Here is a 20,113-nt window from a genome sequence, read left to right on the forward strand (position 1 = left end):
TTGAGTAGACAACCAAGTTGAAGGTTCCTTTGGAGCAAATTAATAATATTTTACAAACTATAATGTATATACTCGTATCTGCTTGATTATACTTAATATTATTGGATACGTTTGTAAAAGAACAACAAAAGATGCTATGTGTGTTGAATTTCGTACGGAAATAAATGTCTGAAACCTATATGGTTATTTACGTTCCAAATGTCATAATCATACGTCAGCTCATCTGCAATGAACAACATTTTATCTACGATTTTAGTATTTGTTTAATATATTCATAATAATTTAAATCAGCGAAAAAACTGCGGTAATCTAGTTACGTTCATTCATTTCAGTGGTAAGCTTTTATTAGTTAGACCAAGGCGATTAAATTCGGGGACCCACGCGAATCCATGAGAAATGGGTGTTCCACATGAAATGCTGTAAGTATATACATGGCAAAACAACAGTCGCGAATCCACGAGAAAAACGATTTTCAGGTGGAGGTCCATTAACAGCGCGGAGATATGTTAATAATATTCGCGGATGCAGGTTCTACATTGTTAATTGAGATTGCAGTGGAAAATACTTTATAGGTATCCTACTGTAATGTGTGTTCATTAATTATTTACATTGAATGCTGTGCGATTTTCAAGGTATGTCTTCTCGGTTTCGGATACTTTTCAGATTATGCAATTAAACAAACAGATGTGTAATGTTGGTTGCATACTGACATAAATCAATTTACAAATGAAGGTTAGCTTTTGTTGAAAACTAGAAAAACTAGTGTTTTATGTTCCACAGAGAAAACCATTTTGCACTTTTATTTTCAAAAAATTTAACGTTTCAAACACCAACCCAGCTGAATGTATCAAAGGCAATTAAAATCTGTCAATTTAACGGCCACAGCCTTCACTAATTTAAATAATCACGGTATTATTGGTTTCTGAGTTAACAGTGTAACATAAAAACGTAAAAAAAAATAGATAATTATGCTTTTGCTGTACAATCACTAATTTCTAAATTAATCCGAAAAGTGAAATTTACTTCAGATTACCTGAAATTATCTCATCGGCACTATAGCTACTATGGTATTGCTGAAAAACCAATATTAATGTAGTGTTGTAACTAAAATTAAACCGTAACTTTTACCCAACGGCGATGTCTTGTTTAGCATAATGCGCTATTAATAATAAAATATGCTGCGATATCCTTATTTCTGTGTTTAATATTACTTCGTAATTATGAAACTATTAAATCTCTTTATAAAAAATGTCATCTATAAGGATTTATATTGGCGTTTATGTATCGGGATATTATGATGAAAAAATTTCGATCTCCAGGTCGAAAAAAACGTATGCACTGCATTAAGACCCAGTTGTGTATGCATATACTTTTTTGCGTTGCTTCAGTAGCAGCTTCAGTTACACCAATTAGCAGAGTAGATGAGGCCTACAAACTAGACGGAACACCTAGGCCAGTATAGTTATTGATCCGGGCGCACGGCAAGGGTTTTAAATTCTCATAAACCTGACAGAATTCGCCGAGGAGAAGATTGAGTGGAGCAACAGACCTGGAGGGTGCTTTCAAATTTTCATATTCCGTCTGTTTGCGTCTAACGCCTTCCGCCATCTGTCAATGTCAGAAACGGAGCGTGCTCTTTAGGTCGGTTGGCCAATTCTATGAATTTCTTTCGGGACCATTCAATTTAGAAACATGAAGGATTGCGAGAGTGCATTCACGGTTAGCTTATTCGATTAGCATAAATATCAACTCACCGGCCGTGATGAGGACCCACATTACCGCTATCGAATGAGGAGCTCGCGGTTATGTCGTCGTCTTTGATTGCCCCATTTTCCATTCCCAGTGGAGCGATACATTGTGCTGCAGGAAAAAACGGACACAATCATGAGAACTGTATGTAGCTAAACTCTTGAAAAGGTCAGGTCACGTCAATAAAAAACCTACTTTATGTTTGAACTTTCCGTGCCTTCAGATTTAATTATTCCGGTTTTATCGACTTTTTAGCTTCAAATATATTCGATCACTTTCTTGCAAATGAGACAAACATAAAATAAGTCGCAAAAAATCGAATAAAAGTTCACATGCTAACGAAAGCTCTGGTGCATTAGCCAACATAAAGCCACAGGTGAGCTTAAAGTTAGATTGAGATCGCACCAACTACTGTTCGGGTCGTACAAATAAAGCAAATCAAAGACTTGGCTTTAAAATGTGAGTATATCTTTTGATGCACATACAACGAAAGTATTTATATCAAAAAATATGGTATAACTATATACATTAATTTTAATTAGTCATTACAATTAGTCAGTTAATTATGCTATTAATTAACAATTGCATAAGGTTCCGAACTGTTTCCAACTCTTCGGTGAACTGACATTGATATTTCGCTCTATTCGTGCGAAAGGCACAAAGAATTCCTTTCGCATGAATACAAAAGCGTCAGTGTTGCCATTAAACCTCGTGCGAAAAGGAACGTATATGAAGTATAACCTATATGGTAAGTTCGTAAAAATAGCAATAACAATAATTAACGGAGAACATGAGAAAAAGATATCTTGGAGCATATTAATTCATAGCTCAATTTGTGGAAGACGACGTTTTATTTAAAAGTTTCAGAGGATAACATATTTTTTCCGTACCATGCCAATAACTCTACTTACTCTGAGCAAGACAGATAGATAAGATCATTTTAGAAAAATTTACACTGCATTCCGTGCACACAAATATGCTGACGAACGCTGCGCGGTTAGATGTTTTGTTTCAGCAGCTCACGTAGGGGCCACACATAAAATGGCTTTTATCAAATATTAAAAAAAAAATGTCCTCTACCTCAAAAAGAGAATACGAAATATCCTTTTGGTATATCGGACCTTGATGTAAAAACTGACAATTATTATCGTACTCTCTATGTATGAACATAAATATGAGAAAACGCAATAATAATATTCGTGACAAATATTGTAGGTTATAACCTTGGGAGTAGATGTGATGAACTGGTGCATTTAAAAGTTAATGATATCGAAGATCTCTGACTGCTCTACTGGTGAAAATTGCTAATACAAAAGCAAACAAAGCCAGAGCGTTCACTGTTTTGGGAGAACTTTATTTACGTATTTATAGAAAATACGCAGCTCTTCGTTCAAAAAATTTCAATGAATGTCCTTTTTTCGTAAAATATCAAAGTCAAATGTTACAGAATTATGGTTGGCAATCACCAAATTGGTAGTGCCGCAGAAGAAGTATCAAAATATTTAAAGCTTGCAAATGTTAACCAATACACCGGGCACTGCTTGTGAAGGACTTCCGCATCACTCTTGGTGAGATAACTTCACTCGAGAGACACGGGGGTTGGAAAAGCACCTGTGTGCCTGAGGGGTATACTGAAGAATCAATTTACAACAAAAACGAGACTGCCAAGAAAATATTACGCCTGGATGAACCTATTAGGCCAGTGCCGATAATTTTTGAGAACAAAAAAATTTAGAACATAATGATACCCATTGCAAAAGAAAGAAAATATAACAAAAATAAAAGGAAAAATAATTTACGGACGATCTGAGGTCGGGAAGTGGAAGAGGGTGAGCTTTTAAGGGTAGAAAACGGTTTATCACGATTAACGGCAAAACTACAAGTCCTATCGAAAAAAGTTAAATGGCAAAGTTCTAGGTAATAAAAGGATCTACAACTTTTGTATTTAGACATTTTTGGCTTAACCTCAAAATTTATGCGAAAAATGCAAATAACCGAATTTTTGGTTTTTTCTTTTTATCTCCCACAAAAAATTTTTTTTTTCACGAAATTTGGTGAAAACTTACCTATTTATGTCCCAAACTCACTGTAATTTTTTTGATTAAAAATATTTATTTTCCCCCTTATTGATTTAATATCGAAAAACCACCCTAATTTTCAATCGAAAATTCTCACGTCAAAATGTTTGCCTTTTTTAAAAAATCCGTGTGCTTTTAGTTCGTTGAAATCTCTAGTTTCTGATGGTGTAAAGAAAAGTATACATTACTATGGCAAATTGTCACAGGAAATCGAAAAAAACGAAAAACCTCGAATTCGAATTTTTTTTTAATCATGTAAAATTTTGAGATATTTATTAAAATTTATACTTTAATTACTCGAAAAAAGTAAGATTCCATGTTGCATTGATAAACCAAAAATTGAAAATCCATAAAACAAACGCCTTCTGTTGGTGGGAGATTTGTCAATATGAAAGATGCCAATTAATTTTCGAAATCTTAATTGATTCAGGGTTATATTGTCATTTATACATTTATAAATATATTTGATTAATTGTAGAGATGTACCGACTGTAGGTCTGGCCGACTAACCGACTAGCCGATTGTTCGGCCAGTAAAAATCGACTAGTCGGCCGACTGTTCGGCTTTGCTAAAACCGGTTTATAAATGCGACAGACAGTGTGTTTTTTTCTATTTCTCTGACTACCTTAGAAATTTGTTTTATGATTCTAATAAAAGGGATAACTAAAGTTCCTTTGTTTTCCAAAAATTGTGTTAAATTTGTTTGGATTATTTTAACATTTATTTTTTTTTGTAACTCAGTGCAAAAATAAATAATATAATAATAACACAATTTAGGGCCAGTTTATACAATATTTTAACTGAGATTAAGTTGATTGCGCATTTAACAAGGCCATTAGCGACGTCTGATTGGTGTAGAGTCGGTCACATGGTACTTTAACGCGGGGTTAAAAATTAAATCGCAATTAAATATTTAATTGAGGTTCTATAAACCGGGTTTAATTAATTGTTTTATATACTATTTTAATTTTAATAAAAAAAAGCCGACCGATCGGCTGTTTAGCCGACCAGTCGCCGACTGCCAGCCGAGTAATCCATTTTTTGCGATATCTTCTTTGTTTGCATGTTTTTTATAAAAAATATTGGCCAAATTTGACAAATTTTTATCGTCTAACTAGCAGACCCAGCAAACGTTGTTTTGCCATATAAATTATTTCTAGTGAATATTTTAGTAGTTAAATAAAAAATTAAATTAAAATAAATAAATAAATTATAATTAAATTAAATTATAAATTATACATAAAAATTTATCGTACGACAATGATTATATTCAACAGCCATCTTGCAACCCTATTGCAAGATGGCTGTGGGGTGGCCCACCCAAAAAAAATTGGGTCACCTAGGGGTATAAAAAATAGTTTACGACCTATTGTCAGACCTACCGGACATAGACACAAAATTTCATAAAAATCAGTCAAGCCGTTTCGGGTGAGTTTGGTTACACATACTGTGACACGAGAATTTTATACAGCGTGTTATTGAAAGGTACGTACAAAATGAAATCGGCAATTTGTCTTGAAGTATGGGTGCTAAAAGTAAAAAAAAGTTCAGGTAAAAGTGTTCTCCTTTTAGAGATAAAAATTATTAAAATTTATGTCCAAATTCGTTGTACGCCTCTGATAAAAAAACAACTTTCATTTCTATAGCAACATTTAGTATTGACAAAAGTTTTATTGTTACAGTTGCTAGGATTTACTAAAATAAATTAATTTTACCTATTTGTATGTATCCTTCAGTAGCATCTAAAAAGGTTGGATAAGGGTCAATTTTCCCTTTATAATTTTGATAATACAAAATAAGTTTTTCAGACTTCTTAGACTTCGCGAATAACTGTCAATTTTGTTGTACGTGCCTTTCAATAACACCCTGTATATCAGAAGACTAGGCAAAGATTACGATGTTTTTCTTCAATTGCTTCAAAAGGACCAAAAGATCAATATCTTGACTCACAACTATGACAGTTTTATTTGTATCTTTGGCAGTTTCTATCGAGATCTTAATTATGTCACCACCAGCATCTTCTTCTGCTTGTTTACAGGAAAATCCTTGTGACTGTAGATTCCAAAAGTTTCTTTTAAATAAGTCAATTCGTCACGATTCTCTTCAAGGAACTCAGCCTGCACGTGTATTTTTATAAACGATGTTCATTCTTCTGATTCTTAAAATAGAATTAAATAGGCACCTATGCATATCATTTAAAAATTATCCTACAATTTTAACAAAATATTGTAGATGTCTTATAAAGTATTAAGTTTGTTAACTTATTTGGTTGTTAATTACAGTAGTATATTTCGATTTGTAATTTTTTAATTTATTAATGTAACATGGAATCTTACGTTTTTCGAGTAATTAACGTATAAATTTTAATAAATAGCTCCAAATTTTACATAATAATTAAGAAACAACTTTTTGAATTCGAGTTTCTTCGTTTTTTTTGCATTTCCTGTGAAAATTTGCCATTGTAATGTATAATTTTTTTACACCATCAGAAAGTACAGATTTCAGCGAACAAAAAGCACACCGATCTTTTTAAAAAAGCAAATATTTTGACGTGAGAATTTTCGATTGAAAATTAGGGTGGTTTTTCGATATTAAATCAAAATAAGGCGAAAAAATAAATATTTTGAATCAAAAAATTACAATGAGTTTGGGACATAAATAGGTAAGTTTTCACCAAATTTCACCAAAAAAAAATTTTTTTATGAGAGATAAAAATAAAAAACCAAAAACTCGGTTATTTGCATTTTTCGCATAAATTTTGAGGTTATGTAAAGAAAGTGTAAATACAAGGTGTAGACCTTTTCATTACCTACAACTTTGCCATTTAACTTTTTGCGATAGGACTTGTAGTTTTGCCGGAAATCGTGATAAACCGTTTTCAACCTTTAAAAGCTCACCCTCTTTCACTTCCCGACCTCGGATCGCCCGTAGATTATTTTTCCTTTTATTTTTGTTATATTTTCTTCCTTTTCCAATGGGTATCATTCTGTTCTAATTTTTTTTCACTTTTTACCATTTTCAAAGGTTTCGGCACTGGCCTATATTGCCAGCATCACCACAGTTAACAGCACTACTAAAAAGATGACAGGTATTGCAGAAAAGAAGACGACTCCTCAAAAAGTACTACGTTTTGACAGAGAATGTTCAACCAGTGTATCTGCCACAGAAAACATTACCAATAGCACCAACACCATTGATAATATAAGAATGATTAATTTTCAAAAGTTGTAGTAACTCTACGTTTAATATAAATACCAATAAATAATTCAATGTTGTTGTTTTATTATGAAGTGAAAACTTGAAGAGTCAAAAAGTAGTTTCTTTGCCTAGACAACTGTCGCTTTTTATTATTTACAACAAAATAATCTACTTTATTGTCTAAAAACAATAAAAAATAGTGATTTTTTGACGTTTGGAAAAAAAAAAACATTTTTCCCTTGCATTCCACTTATTCTGGGCAAGACAGATGGAGAATACCGTTTTAGAAAAATCTACAGCGCACTCCATGTACACAAAAAGCTAGCACTGCTACGACAATCAATCAGCTAGCACCTTGTCAAAAACTTAACTTTATTTCTCTAAAATATTGCTTTCTACACTGGTGCCACAATCAATAACTATAAAAAAAATTATTTTGACTCGAAAGATTTTGCGAATGGTGACAACAAAAATATAAATATCCAAATTAAAAGTTTAAACATTAGTGTAACATTCACACGAAATGGATTCCTTTAACGCGCTTCGAGTTCAAGCGCTGAAAATGTTAACTAACGTTTCAGCCTCTCTATTAGAGACGGAAACGCCGAGACAACCATCACATTCGCACTGAAAAACAGTTTTCTCACCAAATTTTAGCAATTCAGCCTGATAGCCCCGATTTCTGATTATTTTGTGTCTCGTAAATACATTCAAGTGTCCCTAGGTCGTTTCGGAATTCAAAAAACAAAGGATCTGGGTTAGTTGGCTTGCTCTAACGCTTCTAGTTTTAGCGTATGCGCGCGGTTACAAAAATATCAGTTCAAGTAGTTTTCATATCGTATTAAAACTTAATTTTTTAAATATCGTGTGCTTTGTCAATATAAAGCAATCGATAGTGTAATTCCACCATCTGACTTTATTTATACGACCCAAATACTTTCTTGCATTCGCAGCTGCAAATACTGTTAAATTGAGAAATTAAAAGTTGAAGTGTTTAACGAATTGATTAATTCGGAGTCAAAGGCAATATCGGGTACCTACATGGATCAACTGCCTCGTTAAGACCAGCATGAAGTAGAAGCAGGATCGTGAAGTGTAGCTTACGAAGTCTCTTCATACTTGTCTACTTGACGAGGACGACCCTCGTAAGTAAAATGTTCTTCAAGGCATGTTACCTGAAATAAAAAGAAAACAACACTTTAAGTCGTTAGAAGGAGAATATTTACATAGAATTAATAATTAAAACAGGAATCAGTGAGACGTGTAAAATTTTCCAGCGATTAGTCTTTTTGGTTTCGAATATCCAATCTTCTTTCGTCTTACGGTTTGGTTACGGTCTGAAGTTTAGATGTCTGCCGCTAATCACCAATAATCCGCCGTCTTATTCTTTGAGAGTTAATACGGCTTCTCCTCCGCCTCATTAATATTAACCAGTACCTCAGAGAACAGAGGGAACATGTCAATGGTGTAAGGCAATACCTCCAATAGGATTAGGGAAATACGAAATAACATTTCTGGTGGTTAAATCAATTGTTCCAGAAAGTCGCTTCGTTTAACAGCGCCTTTTCTATTTGCCTACGAACAAAGTGAATGCAAATTATGACGTTCGTTTTTATTTCTTGCTTCTAAAGGCTCAAATTAAATTATAGAGGACGTGAAACGTCAACACGTCAGCACTTGTGAAACAATTTTAAAATTATTATGTTTCTCGTTTAAAAATAAGCGCTTGAAGAAGATGACGTGTTATAGGGTAAATCAATAAAAAGAGAATTTATAAAATAGGTTTCTATAGACCAGTAGTAGTAATTATTGAATGACGACTTATAAAATATTAATTGATTATACTTATCCGCTTATTGCGAGTGCACCATAATCCTTTACAGGGTGGTTTCATTTTAAAACAGATCAGTGATGTGTACTTATAGCGGCTTAGTTACGTACATGTACACCTGATCGAATAACAGATTAGTCATTCGGGACTCGCTCGTTTTTTTGGCTTTTTTTTGGATAAATGTAAATTAACGTCAGGTTAAAATCCTTTAAATGTATAAACGATAAGCCGAACGAAGTAATAGGTATCACATTCGTATTACAAAAGTATAGGTTTACAACCAGTTGTTTGGCAAAATTATAATTTTGTTTTTTGTTATATCGTCCATATTTTTTCTATTATGTTTGCACGAAAATGCAAATAGATTCCACTTTATTACACATTTAATATTATAATACCTATTTTTAGATAAATTTTAATTAACATTAATTAATAACACACAGCTGCTGGAAAATTAGTTTCTTAGAAATATTTGAAAAGAAATCAACACTGGGTTATTTGGGATCTACACAATAAGGTACACTTTTCGTCCAAAATAGGTACATCAGTTACAATACTATGATTGTAAAGTAATCTATGTACCTAATAAAAAAAACTTTCTTTTGAGGTGAATTAACTGAGCATATGTTGCTAAAATATTTTTCTAATAATATCTAGTTCTTCCGTCCACTTACAATGTGTCCAAGATCTCGAATGATAGAAAAGGTTTTCTGTGCAACATCAGTTCAAACTTTATTTATAGAGGGTAATTAAATTTGAGAGCTTTCGGTATCAGATTTGTTGCGGTTTATCCTAATAATTTTATTTATGGTATTACTGTTAGAAAAACCTCAACAAACTTCGTATCGAAAGAAAACTTGCTTCAAGCCAAGTTTGAAAATATTATGAAATACTAGTGTCTACATAAAAAAAAAACATGAAAAAACGGACAATTTGGAGCTTTAGTCATTTTCATCAAGTTCAAACATCTGTACATTAAAGCAAGCTTTATACAAAATTTTCAACTTCCTTCCATTTTTAAAATAGTGGGGCTGTATTTTTAAATTTGAACATTTTTTACATAAAAATGCAAATATCTTGAAAACTGTTGATTAAAAAACGCTTGTGTCTAATACCATTTTTTTTCTTTTTTAAAGAATCTAAATTTGTAAAAACATACAGACGGGTTACCTAAAACTATCTTGCATTTACCAGATGATTTTTACGTGTTAGATAGACATTGCCTGAAATTGACTACTTGTGTTGCAGCTGGGCGTTTGACACTTGGAGATTCTACAGGTAGCACCGGGGTAAAGAGTAGGCCACTTTTTCCCGGTTGCAATAAAAAGGGGTAGTGATAATCAATTAGATATAAATAATTTGCTGTGAACGTGCCAACGTCAATCTTTTTACTTCAGGATTAGTATAAATAAATGAAAGTGATTGCTGAGTGAAATTACTAAAAAATAAAACAGATTAGATGCTAACAAAAAGGCACCACAAGGTTTCATAATAATCTATTTAAAGATAATCAATTTTACATATTGAATAAATTAGTTGAAATTCCAGGTACGGCCTGAAAAAAATTAAGATTTACTGCACCAGTGGTTTTTCAGTATTTGTGGCAGTAATTTATAATTTAATATGTTATAAATGAAAAAGTCGGTAAGTTTCAAGTTTCCACGGTGCACATTAACATAAAATCCGTAGAGTATTTTTTGTAAAGCATATTATATCACATGGTGACAAGGAATTTTATCTTTTGAAACATTTTCACCACCAGAAAGTAGCGGTTAAGTTAGTTTGTAACTTAACTTTGATGAAACAGATTTGACAATATTCAACGCAGAACTTATCTTGCTCTTGATACATAACTAACATCACATTCATATCAAAACATATCTCAACATATTTGAAAAAATTGTCAGAGAATTGACGAAGATGATTTCAAATTAATTGGGGCAATCACGCCCGTAAATTTGCATATGCTTCAAAGACCTCTAAAAATATATATGTATTTAAAAATAACGATAGTGCTTTTAACAGTCTGATGTTCTTATCTGCCATTTCTCCCCATTTAATAATAGAATAAACAATCTGATAATGCTAACCTTATTCCGAACGGCGTCGACATTTTATATTAAGTTTACTGTTTTTAGAAAGTAATTTCATTATCATTAGGTGTTGTTATATACTATGTAACGTAATAATTATAGTATTACTGTGATCCCAGAATTCCTGACATAATTGTAAATTCATAAGTTAAAGTGGAATAAAACGGTACGCTTTTAAATATGTAGTCCAACGATTATAATCATGCATTCCATGTCATGTTTCATGTTTGCGATGTTAAAGAAGGTGCCCATTATATGAAAATATTTTCCGCCGATTTATTCCAATTTTTGAAGTTTATGCTACATAAACATAGTGCTAGGACTGTTAGACATAACATTATACAGGGTTAGTATAAAGTCCAGGAACGGTTTTTTTTTCTGAAATTTGCTTTGGATATATAGTTAAACATGGTGATTTGATTACAACATTTTTCCTTTTTTATCGCTATCGGTTTGAGTTTTTTTTTTAATGGAACACTCAGATTTTTTTGACATTTTCTGAATCAGAATAAAAAACTATTTTGACAAATTATCAACATGTTTATTTCTGATACAAAAAAAAAAATAGAAAAAAAACCCACAAAAAACACTTAATATTGTAAAATCAGTAATACAAAATTTGTTGACATTTTGTTGATCGATTAGATCACTGTCAAATTGTAAACGGAGAACACTTTGAGCATTTATTGTAGTCCCACTCATAGTTTATTATTGATTAGTATCTATTTTCAAAGATGATGTGATTTTCCAAAATTAGGTGTCTTTTTGTAAATGTTTTTCTATTTTTTGTAACACCAGAAACAAACATGTTGATAATGTCTGAAATTAGTTTTTTATTCTAAATCAGAAAATGTCAAAAATTAAAAAAAAGTAGAGGGCCTTGTGTGTCAAACCGAAAGTTATAAAAAAATATTTTAATCAAGTCGCGATGTTTAATTATATACATATTCACACAAAACTTCCAAAAAAAGCTTTTAAAATAATAAAGTTATTCAATCGTTCCGGGACTTTATAAAGGGTGTTTCAAAATAATTTTCATCTAGATAGCTTTGAAATCGCTTCAACTTCTAGCTTTCCTTGATTAAAATCTGCAGCCATAGGCAACTAGATGAAAATCATTTTGAAACTCTTCGCACTAATCCTGTATATCGGAAAATGTAGCAGACTTTTTGTAAATACAGTGACGCAAAAATACGTACAGTGAAATGCGTATGACCTTTTTAAATAATAGTATACTTTAAATTCGGGTTGGTCCGATTTAAATCAGATTTGAATCGCGATTTAAATCTAGTGATTTTTCAAAAAAAAAAAAAAATTGTTTGGACTTTTTTGTCTTACTTTTTTGTAAAATTACGAAAATATAAATCAAACGAAAGTGAACACTGACTAAAATAAAATAATTCCAACAAAATAAAACGCTAATTTTCTTTTAATTTTTTACTTTCCGATCGTAAGCTAGAGAAATATTGTAATAAGGTCCATTTTTTCTGACTTTTCATGACCCGTACGGTATGAGAAAAGAGGTCCCCCGTTTCCGTCTGTCTGTATATCTGTCTGTCGTCTAGATTTTCTTAGACAAATAAATCCCGAAATTATTGTACTGATTGTTGTCTTATCATCCCCACCAACAAGTTAATAAAGTTACATAAACATTTTGCACACTAGATGTTATTTAAATTTTATATAATAACATACTCCTAACCTTATGGGTTATGAATCTACGGGTTGTCATAAAAAAATAAAATTCGCAAAATCAAAGTCTCTAATTTTATATAAGTATGTAAAAATATAAAAGAAAATATAGACCTCCCGTTTCCGTATGTCCCCATCAACAATTTGAGGATGCCCTCTCAAAATTTTGTTAGGTCAATTGTGTTTGAATTTTATAAAATAATATGCTCCTATATTTATGATTTATTAATCTGCCTCTTTTTTATCTTCGAGATGCAGATAATAAAAAACGAACAAAACTACATATACAAGAAAATTTGTAAATTTATCTTAGAAACTAGTAAACCAATTGCTCTAAAATTTAGAAAATTCACAAATATATTTTTCAATTTCTTACTTTAATAATGCGCATCTAATCTAATTAAAATATCATATCACAAAATAAACAAACATTGATACATTTTACCTCTGGGGTTTGTACATACAAAGAGTTATGACAATTCAGCTGACAACGTTGGTACCAAAATTTACCTCTCGATTTGATATCCATGATATAGCAGTTTTAGGTACAAGATGAAGTTATAGGTCTGATGAAAAAACTTAATCACATTTTAAAAGTAATTGTAGGTATATATGGAAGCGTACATACCTAGAATTTGTTCACCGCTTTATTACACTACATTTTAATTATTTTATTTTTTGAATATTGCGTGTTCTTCGTGTGGAACAAACGGCTGTCTAACTACCACTGCGCAAGAACTATCTTTGAAACCTTTTATATTTTACATTATTTACACTTCCAAATATGGTAGCGCCAGTAATACAGTAGATAATTTTTACTATGGTACCGCAACTAATCGATGAAAATTATATTATCTATTTTGGTAATATATAATTACGAAATTGTTTGTAGATTGCTAAAATGCTTTGAGACATAATAATTTAACAGTTAACTTATTATTTTACTATTTAGAGCGGATCTATAGATCTTCTAATCGATATTGTTGAAAGGTGCGTCTCGTTAAACCGAATAGAATTCGAATTTATTCTTTAATAAAATCTCTTTATTGCTTCCGACGCGTAACTAACATGGTGATGATGATCACAACTAAATTGCCAACGCATACATAATCGATAATCTAGAAATTTCACTGCATAATTAGTAGCGCGGCCAGCGAATTATTTTCTGTAATTGAAATATAAAGCGAAAAATTTTCCATGAAACGTTACACAAAAACAAGAGCTCCAACGAAGCAAATAAATGCATCACCATATTGTCCTGTTAAAAAATGAAACGTATTTTAAAAGGGTAGAGAAGCGATGTGTGAAGCTGTAAACAGTTGCATGCGATAAAATGTCAAGGGGGTGCATGTTTTTTTAACGAACGCCTGTATTTCATAAAATCAATATCTGCATGAAAGTCTGCTTTTTTTGAAAAAAATTAAACACTTGCACTTTATGCATTCTATTCATCTCACCGCCTTTCGTTTGTTTAAATATTATGAGTGCGGTATGTACTGATGTTGGGGTTAACGTCACGAAAGAAAGAATTATCACAAAAAAATTAAACACATACTATAGGAAGTAAACAGACGTTTCCAAACATTGTCAGCCAGAGATATCATTGCGGTGATAAAAATATACACAACCGTGACATCCAGCGTTGCACAAAAAGACCTTTAATGCTATATAAATGAAAATACATATCCACATATGCTCTTTGTACCACGTCTTTTAATCTTTTGGATAACGGTTTTTATAAATATTGCCTTTACGGAAGTTACTATCTACGCATATTGATCATTGTGCGCTTCGTATGCTTCATTCACGCAGTAATTATTGTCTTCTGAGTTTTGATGGTGTTGTTTTACCGTAGTTCTTAAAACTGCGTCTTTCTATAAAAGTGCTTTTAAGTAAATAAAAGAGTAGGCTCACTAGAGAGTTGAGGGCAATCCACTGTCGCTCAGACTAATGAGGGTACCTTTTTGTTTAATCCTGAATATCCAGATAATTGAATGAAAATTGTCGATTCTTGTTCTAAAATGCCAGAGTCGATGGCGGATTAAATGTCGCTTGTCGAAGCTACTGAATATTCAACGACACGTTCATGCTTTGTCTCAACATTTTAATCCTAATAAACATGTCGATCATCGCAGACAACAAAAACTACATGTCGGTTCCTTTGTGACTAACAAAGATTAAACCGCAATCACGTGACCGGAACATCGCAAATAATTCATCGAATAGCAATGAAAAATTCTCAGAAGTTTCTGGATTCGAAGACAGATAAATGAACATCGAGACGACTTCATAATTTTGCCAAAATATTGATTCATCCGCTACATGTTGGTATGTGGCGAGGGATGGGTCGGTAGCAACAGCGATTTGTATTTAAATGGAATTTTTAAAAACATTTAATACAAATATAGGTAGTTCTATCTGATATTATAATATAAAAGAAAACACGTTTAAAAAATTAAATTTATACAGAGCCCGATACTGGAGAGCAATTTATTATTTAGTGCGTACGTCGGTAATTTTATTCCATTATCTTATATTAGCCATTTGAATAATCTTCTTTTCTACAGTTTAAATGTTTAAAAGTTTTGTTTCAGTTTTATCATAATTTTATACAATTACATTATCATACAGTACGTACTAGTAATTTGTAAAAATTGTAACTTCATCCCTTATTTTTAATATCGTGCTTTTCGTATTTATCTCTGTTTTTTTAAAACTAATTGGGCAATTTTTCTATTGTTAAATCAATAACCAATGGTTATTTACTAGAGAAATGTTTATGGAACAATCGGTTTCCTTAGTAACAAACATTTTAATAAACACTGGTAAACAGATGGAACAAATTTTTAAAGTTATACACATTTACGAAAATGTTTTGCAAAAGGAAGTGTTTAAAAGTGCGTTACACATTTATACTGCAAAATTTCATCTACGCACTTTACCTAAAATTATGACTCAGTATGAACAAATACTGAAAAGTTATATTTATTAGCAACAACCGAAGTACGTACAATACTCGACATAAATTATGCACCTTTCCAAAAACATTTTAATTTTAAAACAGAGATTCAACAAGTGATTCAACATATTGTGCATCTAGTCCGGTCAAATTAGACATTCGGTGCTACATAAATTCGCAACAAGCTGAATTTTGGTACAATTGTTCAAAATACAATTATAAACAAAACCTGAAAGTTCCCCATCATTCCCGTGTATGGAAAAATTTTTATTCAAGGTCAAATGTCAAAAAAATGAGTTTTTCGCGATTTTCAGCAAAACGGTAAGTTTTATCATAAAAATACTTCCGACTAAAATTATAGATCATAAAATTATCTATAAAAAATATATTTATACTTTTTTTCCTACGAGCCACCGTCTCCGAGATATAGCGGTGCAAAAAGTTGTAACAGTTGTAATCGTCATAACATGCATCAGTATGCCACGTATATTCATCTCTAGAGTTGTAATATTATATAGTATAGGGTAAAATACTACATACACTACTTCAGCTTGCTTTAGCAATTACAATATTAAAAGACGTTGAAATTGATGACATCTTGAATGCATATCTAATCATAAATATCGAGCGTATATTAGAAAACACTTTTTCATACAATGATATAGAAAATGAAGATGCAGTTTCTGGAGCTTTACTTAACAGATTAAATCAAAAACTAATAGAATATGAGGAACGAGGACCAACTGCAAAACTTTGGATTCAATATTTTTATATGGTTTCCATTGCTAAAGAGTTTCTAAGAGCTGAGCGTATGGGAGATTGGGAAGCTCATTTGAACTGCGTCAAAGAAATGTTTCCTTATTTTCACGCATCTGGACATTTTCCTTATGCTAAGTCTGCACACCTTTACTTGCAGGATATGCAACAATTACAAAATTTGATTGATCCTGAAGTTTACGCAAAACCTCCATCTGTCTTAATAGCTTTCATCATAGACTGTTCGATTACCATATCTGTTGAAGTTCTACAACTTAATTTGTCTGAACGTCTAACTGTGAAAAATCCTTCCGAAAATTTTGCTTAAACTTCAGGATCAATCAAATTTTGTAATTGTTGCATATCCTGCAAGTAAAGGTGTGCAGACTTAGCATAAGGAAAATGTCCAGATGCGTGAAAATAAGGAAACATTTCTTTGACGCAGTTCAAATGAGCTTCCCAATCTCCCATACGCTCAGCTCTTAGAAACTCTTTAGCAATGGAAACCATATAAAAATATTGAATCCAAAGTTTTGCAGTTGGTCCTCGTTCCTCATATTCTCTTAGTTTTTGATTTAATCTGTTAAGTAAAGCTCCAGAAACTTCATCATCATTTTCTATATCATTGTATGAAAAAGTGTTTTCTAATATACGCTCGATATTTATGATTAGATCTGCATTCAAGATGTCATCAATTTCAACGTCTTTTAATATTGTAATTGCTAAAGCAAGCTGAAGTAGTGTATGTAGTATTTTACCCTATACTATATAATATTACACCTCTAGAGATGAAATACGTGGCGTACTCATGCATGTTATGACGATTACAACTGTTATAACTTTTTGGACCGCTATATCTCGGAGACGGTGGCTCGTAGGAAAAAAAGTATAAATACATTTTTTATAGATAATTTAATGATCTATAATTTTAGTCTGAGGTGTTTTTATGATAAAACTTACCGTTTTGCTGAAAATCGCGAAAAACTCATTTTTTTGACATTTGACCTTGAATAAAAATTTTTCCATACACGGGAATGATGGGGAACTTTCAGGTTTTGTTTATAATTGTATTTTGAACAATTGTGCCAAAATTCAGCTTGTTGCGAATTTATGTAATTTCACCCCAATTTTTTGGTCTAATTTGACCGGACTAATCTGTATGGTGTATTTTGGATGAAATCGGGTATTTAAGAGGGTGGTTTGATAAATAACTTGGTTCGCATAGTCTTAACATGCCGACACCAATAACTGCATATGTAGACATCAAATAGGCTTGCTATAGACAATTTAGAAATATATAAGACGGATTCCATAGATTTCTTGCGACCTTTCGTAACAAACTTGGAGTCACCACAACACCCCGGAAACAAAACAGTCAAAGCAGTGAACTCCACAAGATAAACGACTTCCACAAAAGTAAGGAGCTCGCGTCGTTTTTTTTTTATGCAAAAAGAATTATGTAACGTTCTGGAATGACTAAAAAAATTGTTGTTCTGTCACAACAATGCACCGCTGCATTCCAGTCGCTTTGTTTTTCAAAAACAGACAGATTTAATTAAGGTTTGAAACTCTTCCCCATCCACCCTATTCACTCGATCTAGCACCCTCAGATTACTGTCTGTTCCCAAAACTGAAAAAATTTTTCAATGAGTAAGAAGTATTTTGAGGAACTTGAAAAAAACGTTTCCGCGGCGGAATTAAGCTTCAGAACCGTTAGGTACCTACTCGTAAGTGCGTTGAAATGCGAGGGAAATATTTAAAAAAATATTTTTTTATGAAATCCAAAACAGTCTTGAATATTAAACCAAGTTACTCATAGAATTACCCTGGCAGTGGTCTCCTTACCCCTTGATTATCGTCAGAATTCAACAAATTGATTTTTGTTTTGTGGCTAAATAAAGCCTGCAATGTATTTTTGCACGTGTCACTTCACATATTTTGTCGCAAGATCAATGCGAACTTTTCCTATTCTTTTGAAATCAGATTTGGACGTCGTCCTCGTAAACCTTTACTACAGAACTTTGGTTGGATAGTTGTCAACTGTAACTCCTTTTTAATTTAAGGTGTAGTCCTGTTAACTCCTATTATATTTCTAGCACCACAACTGACATGTTTCGGGATTTCTCGAGGCTTAATTCTTTAGTGATTGTTCCGTCTTGTTTATTAAATTCCCTAATAATTGAACTTACGATACATTGGTCTACGTTTAGATGTTTTGCAATCACTTTTTCTCTCAATACTTTTGATACTTTTCTATTTTATATTTGAGACAAATTTCCGTTGTAGCATGCTTACAAATTTCTGAACTACTATTCTTAAAAAACTTCCCTCACCCATGAAGTATAGTCCAACAAATCCCACTTTTTTGAAAAGTTATACCTAAGATTAGATTTTATGATTTTTGTTTTGTGTTCACTTCTATATAGTAAAAACCAGTGGCGTATATAAACCTCCGCAGCCACACAAGTGCGGACAACATATATTTCCAACAGATCAGATAACCAACGGGAAAACATGTTTTCTCAATGTCTCAGTACATGCGTAACTTCGATTGTTTATGTTTATACTGCGAAAGAATTCGACTAAATGCACGTTAAAATAAAACGAAATTTAATTGATTTTGTCTCTTCAAAACAAAGGACATCACTGATCTAATTAATAAGCTGCAGTGGAGCAAACCGGGTCGAATATAATTTTGGGCACATTATTGGATTCTTACATTTTCAAGACAATGAAAAAAAGCTGCCGTCTGCCAGCTTCAAGCCCCAAACCTTCGGTCTGCGAGCCGAATGCGCTACCAATGAGCTACAGAGCTGTTATAGTGCTATTCTGAAATAGGTTAGAACAATAATGACATTGCAAACATTTTGTGTCAAAATGTGTCAAAATAGTGACAAAGCTGACAAATATTTAACAGATTTGTTAAATTGACAAGAGACAGATACACTTTACATTGTACAAAAATTCCATTTCCGTTTTTTTCTGGAGCCAACTGTCCTATGTGTCTAATAAAGAACAAGACGGACTAAGCAATAAACAAATATAATATTAATAAATAATATCAAGATAGATTAGTAAACCACAAGTACAGGTACATATTATTTCATAAAATTTAAATAAATAATGTTACGTAGTTAAGCAATATAATGAGCGGACGTCATCAAATTGTTAGTGGGGCTGATTAACCAAATTTTGGTTATTGTTTTACTAATAAATAAAAAATTTGACAACAATAGGTGCAGCAGTTTGTGAGTTATCTGTCCAAAATAGTCACAGACGCCAGACGAAAATGGGTGACTGTTTTTGTCATAATCTAGGGGTCATGAAACGTCGAAAAACATAAAAGTACCCGTTCATCAATTCCAATGGAATAAAAAGCAACAGAAAAACTTGCTAAACATACAGATGTCACACTGGCTTTTCAAAACTTTAAATATTTTCTTTACCCAAAAAGACATTGGCTATTTATTGTATTATTCGGACTGCAATATTGCAATATTATGTCAAACCACTGTTGCTTTCTTAACTTGGCTCATTTTGTTAAAAATTCTAGTGATTTTCGAAAGTTGCTTAATTATGTCCGGTACTGTATATACACTACTAAATTTAGAAAATGTAGCAACAGTAAATTTCACCCATATACATGACAAAGACTAGGGAGAGAGCAATAACAAAGACATTTGAAAGTTTCAGTTTAAAATGCAATGACAAAAGGTAATCTTTCAAAAATTCGTGGCTGTTTTCGATCGTGTTTTTT

The 20,113-nt window shown here is 32.1% G+C and overlaps 1 protein-coding gene across 1 annotated transcript in view; it reads right to left on the bottom strand.

Annotated features, from left to right (window-relative positions):
• Window positions 1-20,113, bottom strand: part of LOC135128154 (discoidin domain-containing receptor 2-like) — a 74,414-nt gene that overhangs the window by 20,624 nt on the left and 33,677 nt on the right. The window contains exons 3-4 of the mRNA XM_064055052.1: window positions 8,067-8,200; window positions 1,755-1,860 (exon numbers count right to left, since the gene is read on the bottom strand). Of these exons, the coding sequence (XP_063911122.1) occupies window positions 1,755-1,860; window positions 8,067-8,142 (182 nt within the window). The 5' untranslated portion in view covers window positions 8,143-8,200. The remainder of the gene's footprint in view (window positions 1-1,754; window positions 1,861-8,066; window positions 8,201-20,113) is intronic.

This window comes from Zophobas morio, unplaced genomic scaffold (genome assembly GCF_036711695.1).
Source record: "Zophobas morio isolate AGI-343-1 ecotype UQ-CSIRO unplaced genomic scaffold, CSIRO_AGI_Zmor_V1 ptg000012l, whole genome shotgun sequence".
NCBI lineage: Eukaryota > Metazoa > Arthropoda > Insecta > Coleoptera > Tenebrionidae > Zophobas > Zophobas morio.